This window comes from Acanthisitta chloris, unplaced genomic scaffold (assembly GCF_000695815.1).
Source record: "Acanthisitta chloris isolate BGI_N310 unplaced genomic scaffold, ASM69581v1 scaffold9958, whole genome shotgun sequence".
NCBI lineage: Eukaryota > Metazoa > Chordata > Aves > Passeriformes > Acanthisittidae > Acanthisitta > Acanthisitta chloris.
In genome coordinates, this window is record NW_008688660.1 from 512 (window position 1) to 4,062 (window position 3,551).

At 58.7% G+C, this 3,551-nt stretch overlaps 1 protein-coding gene across 1 annotated transcript in view; it reads right to left on the minus strand.

Annotated features, from left to right (window-relative positions):
• Nucleotides 1–3,240, minus strand: part of LOC103808334 (docking protein 2-like) — a gene marked incomplete at its 3' end in the record, with an annotated part of 3,713 nt that extends 473 nt beyond the window's left edge. The window contains 4 exon segments of the mRNA XM_009081114.1: nt 1–94; nt 414–535; nt 636–917; nt 3,178–3,240. The exon segment at nt 1–94 is cut by the window's left edge and continues 9 nt beyond it. Of these exon segments, the coding sequence (XP_009079362.1) occupies nt 1–94; nt 414–535; nt 636–917; nt 3,178–3,240 (561 nt within the window).
• Nucleotides 3,241–3,551: the final 311 nt, after the last annotated feature.

Sequence of the window (3,551 nt, forward strand, 5' to 3'; positions counted from 1 at the left end):
CTCCTCGCTGGCTTGCAGGATGAAGCGGCCCCAGAGGTGACAGCGTTGGGAGGACTGGGTGGTCCTCACTGTCACCTCGAACGCCTGCTCCAGGCTGGCTGGGGATGGAGGAGGTGGCATTGGACAAGTGCAAGGGGCTGAGATGCATCTCCCACCCTGGAGAGGGGCTGTGGGGCTCATGACCCCCCTCAGGGCAGCAGTGTCCGGCTGATAAGGGCTCGAGGGCTCCGGACACTGCTGATAGCACAGCCAGCCCAGCCCTGAACCGCAGCAGGAAGAGGCTATTCCAGGAGGAGACATCCCACACACTGCCTGCACACAGCTGTGGTGGGAGCTGCTCCCTGGCACAAAGTGGCCAAGAGAAGGAGGTGATGAGGTGCCTCCCGTGCTAGCAAACCCATCTCCTGTCCCACTCCCAGTGCCTACCTTTGTCCCGGGAGCTGTAGAGAGAGTTTTCCTCCATGGAGAACTCTCCATCAGTGCCCACTGAGCTCAGTGGCTCATCCTTGCCTGCTGCCTGCTCCTCCCTGCTCCTCTACATGGGAAAGAGCAGCAGGTGAGCGAGGGCAGAACGTGGCATCCCCACCACAGTGATTCCCACACGGATCCCACCATCTCCCACAGCTGGAGCATACCGGGAAGGCCAACTCGCACAGCTTCTGGATCCAGTCAGCCACCTCGGTGCCATCTGCAGCCAGGAGGAAGCGCCTGTCGGTGGTCTCCAGCAGGAAGGGGACAGTGTCCTTGGGGCAGGTGGCATCACCTCCTGCCTCTGCCACGTGCACACAGTCGCTCAGCCTGACCAGCCTCTTGCTGCCCTCAGCTCTCCGTGGTGGTCCCGAGCCCTCCAGCAGCTCCAGACGGGCTGTGGAGCAGGAGCTTTCCCGGTATAAGACACCCCAGAACTTCTTCCATTTCTGCCATGGGAAGAATCAGTGGGTTTTACCCTTCCAGGGGTTTTTATCCCCTTGGGATCATGCAGGATCCTGGGGCAGTACATTGGTGGGAACACCTTCAGGGTCTGGGCAAGGTCTTGCACCTCACCAAAGACTGGACAAAGTTGGGGGGGTGAGATCAACTGGATTTAAATATCTCTGGATAAATCTCCCTGACACACAGCCAAGCCTTCAGCAAGGCTTTGCCTTGCATCCTTTTCCAGCACCAGCAGCATCCCATCCTCACCCAGCACATGGATCCATCCTCCACACAGCACCCAAAAGCCATGCCCACAGTGTCCCAGTATGGAAGGACTTCCAGCTCCTTTTTCCCTTCATTTTCCTCGAAAACACCAACTTTTAAATGCTTCCCAACTCCCCTCACCCAAGGAGCAGCAATCCAGGGCTCACTGAGCGTGGGAGGCAGCAGCAGAAGGGAAGTGGGGACAGAGGAAGTCTTGCACCAAACCCAACTTAGCCTCCACAGCAGCTCCCTGCAGCAAGGCCTGCACAGGCTCTGCTGGAACACAGCTCCCTTTTCCTGGGATGTGGTGCTGGGATATGCATCAGGATGGTCTTCTGTCCTGTTCTCCATCCTCTGTCACGGCAAGCATCGTGTGTCTCCTGCCTTGCTGCAGGAAGGGCATGCTCTGCCTGCACCCTGCCTGCCCTGCCTGCCCTTCCCGTGGCATTTTGAGCTTCTTTGGAGGGTGTCCATGGGGAACAAGACCCAGGAACAGAGCTGGAGACGCCCATCAGCTCCTTCCCCTTTGGGAGGCATTGCCAAACCCCAACCTTTGTCAGCCACGGAAACAACACAGCTCTGGGGGTTGTATTTGTCACCCAGTGCAGCTCTGGGGGTTGTGTCTGTTATCCCACGGCTCTGGGGGTTGTATTTGTCACCCAGTGCAGCTCTGGGGGTTGTGTCTGTCACCCCACAGCTCTGGGGGTTGTGTTTCTCACCCAGTGCAGTTCTGGGGGTTGTGTCTGTTACTCCATGGCTCTGGGGGTTGTATTTGTCACCCAGTGCAGCTCTGGGGGTTGTGTCTGTCATCCCACGGCTCTGGGGATTGTATTTGTCACCCAGTGCAGCTCTGGGGGTTGTGTCTGTCATCCCACGGCTCTGGGGATTGTATTTGTCACCCAGTGCAGCTCTGGGGGTTGTGTCTGTCATCCCACGGCTCTGGGGATTGTATTTGTCACCCAGTGCAGCTCTGGGGGTTGTGTCTGTCATCCCACGGCTCTGGGGATTGTATTTGTCACCCAGTGCAGCTCTGGGGGTTGTGTCTGTCATCCCACGGCTCTGGGGATTGTATTTGTCACCCAGTGCAGCTCTGGGGGTTGTGTCTGTCATCCCACGGCTCTGGGGATTGTATTTGTCACCCAGTGCAGCTCTGGGGGTTGTGTCTGTCATCCCACGGCTCTGGGGATTGTATTTGTCACCCAGTGCAGCTCTGGGGGTTGTGTCTGTCATCCCACGGCTCTGGGGATTGTATTTGTCACCCAGTGCAGCTCTGGGGGTTGTGTCTGTCATCCCACGGCTCTGGGGATTGTATTTGTCACCCAGTGCAGCTCTGGGGGTTGTGTCTGTCATCCCACGGCTCTGGGGATTGTATTTGTCACCCAGTGCAGCTCTGGGGGTTGTATTTGTCACCCAGTGCAGCTCTGGGGATTGTATCAGTCACTTTCTAGCTCTAGGGGTCACACCAGTTACCCCACATGGCTCTGGGGGTCACACTACTCACCCCATGGCTTTGAGGGCCACATCAGTCACCCCACATGGCTCTGGGGGTCACAGTAGTCACCCTACGTCTTTGAGGGTCACATCAGTCACCCAGTGTGGGTCACATCAGTCACCTAACGTGGCTGGGGGTCACACCAGTTACCCCACATGGCTCTGGGGGTCACACTAGTCACCCTACGTCTTTGAGGGTCACATCAGTCACCCAGTGTGGGTCACATCAGTCACCTAACGTGGCTGGGGGTCACACCAGTCACTCCAGGTCATACCCATGTCTCAGTTCTGCAGATTCTCTGTGGGGAACCCCAGCTGGGGTATGTCCCAACACTTTCCATCCCCCCACCTTGTCCCAGGTAACTGGCAAGGAGCTGGTGGATCCTTGCAAAGCCAACAGGTTGGAACAACCCATTCCCTTTGGATCACCCCATATCCCACCCGGCCAAACCCTGAGTGGCTCTTCCCCACCGCAGCAGCCTCCCTCCTCCTCCTCCTCCTCCTCACCTTCCCGAAGGTTTGCTGCTGCTGCAGGTAGATCCCACCTTGCTTCACCACCGCCTCGTCCATCCTGCAGCCAGCAGCATCCTCCTCCGCCGTGTCCCCCCGTGTCCCCCGTGCCGTGCTGAGCCGACGGGTCGGGCTGACTCCGGACGTCACTGCGGTTTGGGCTCTGCCGTTTCCTCCGCTCGCAGCGGCTTCCTGGGGTTGTGGGGACAAGGGGTTGGCACAGAGGGTGACACAGCGGTGGCACAGCTGGACACATGTGTGTCCCACCCCCTGGCACCTCCCCGTGGCACCGCTGGGCACTGGGCACTGCCCTGTTTGCCCAGCTGGGAGATGGGCACAGAGGCAGTGCCAAGGATGCTCTAGGGGGTGGG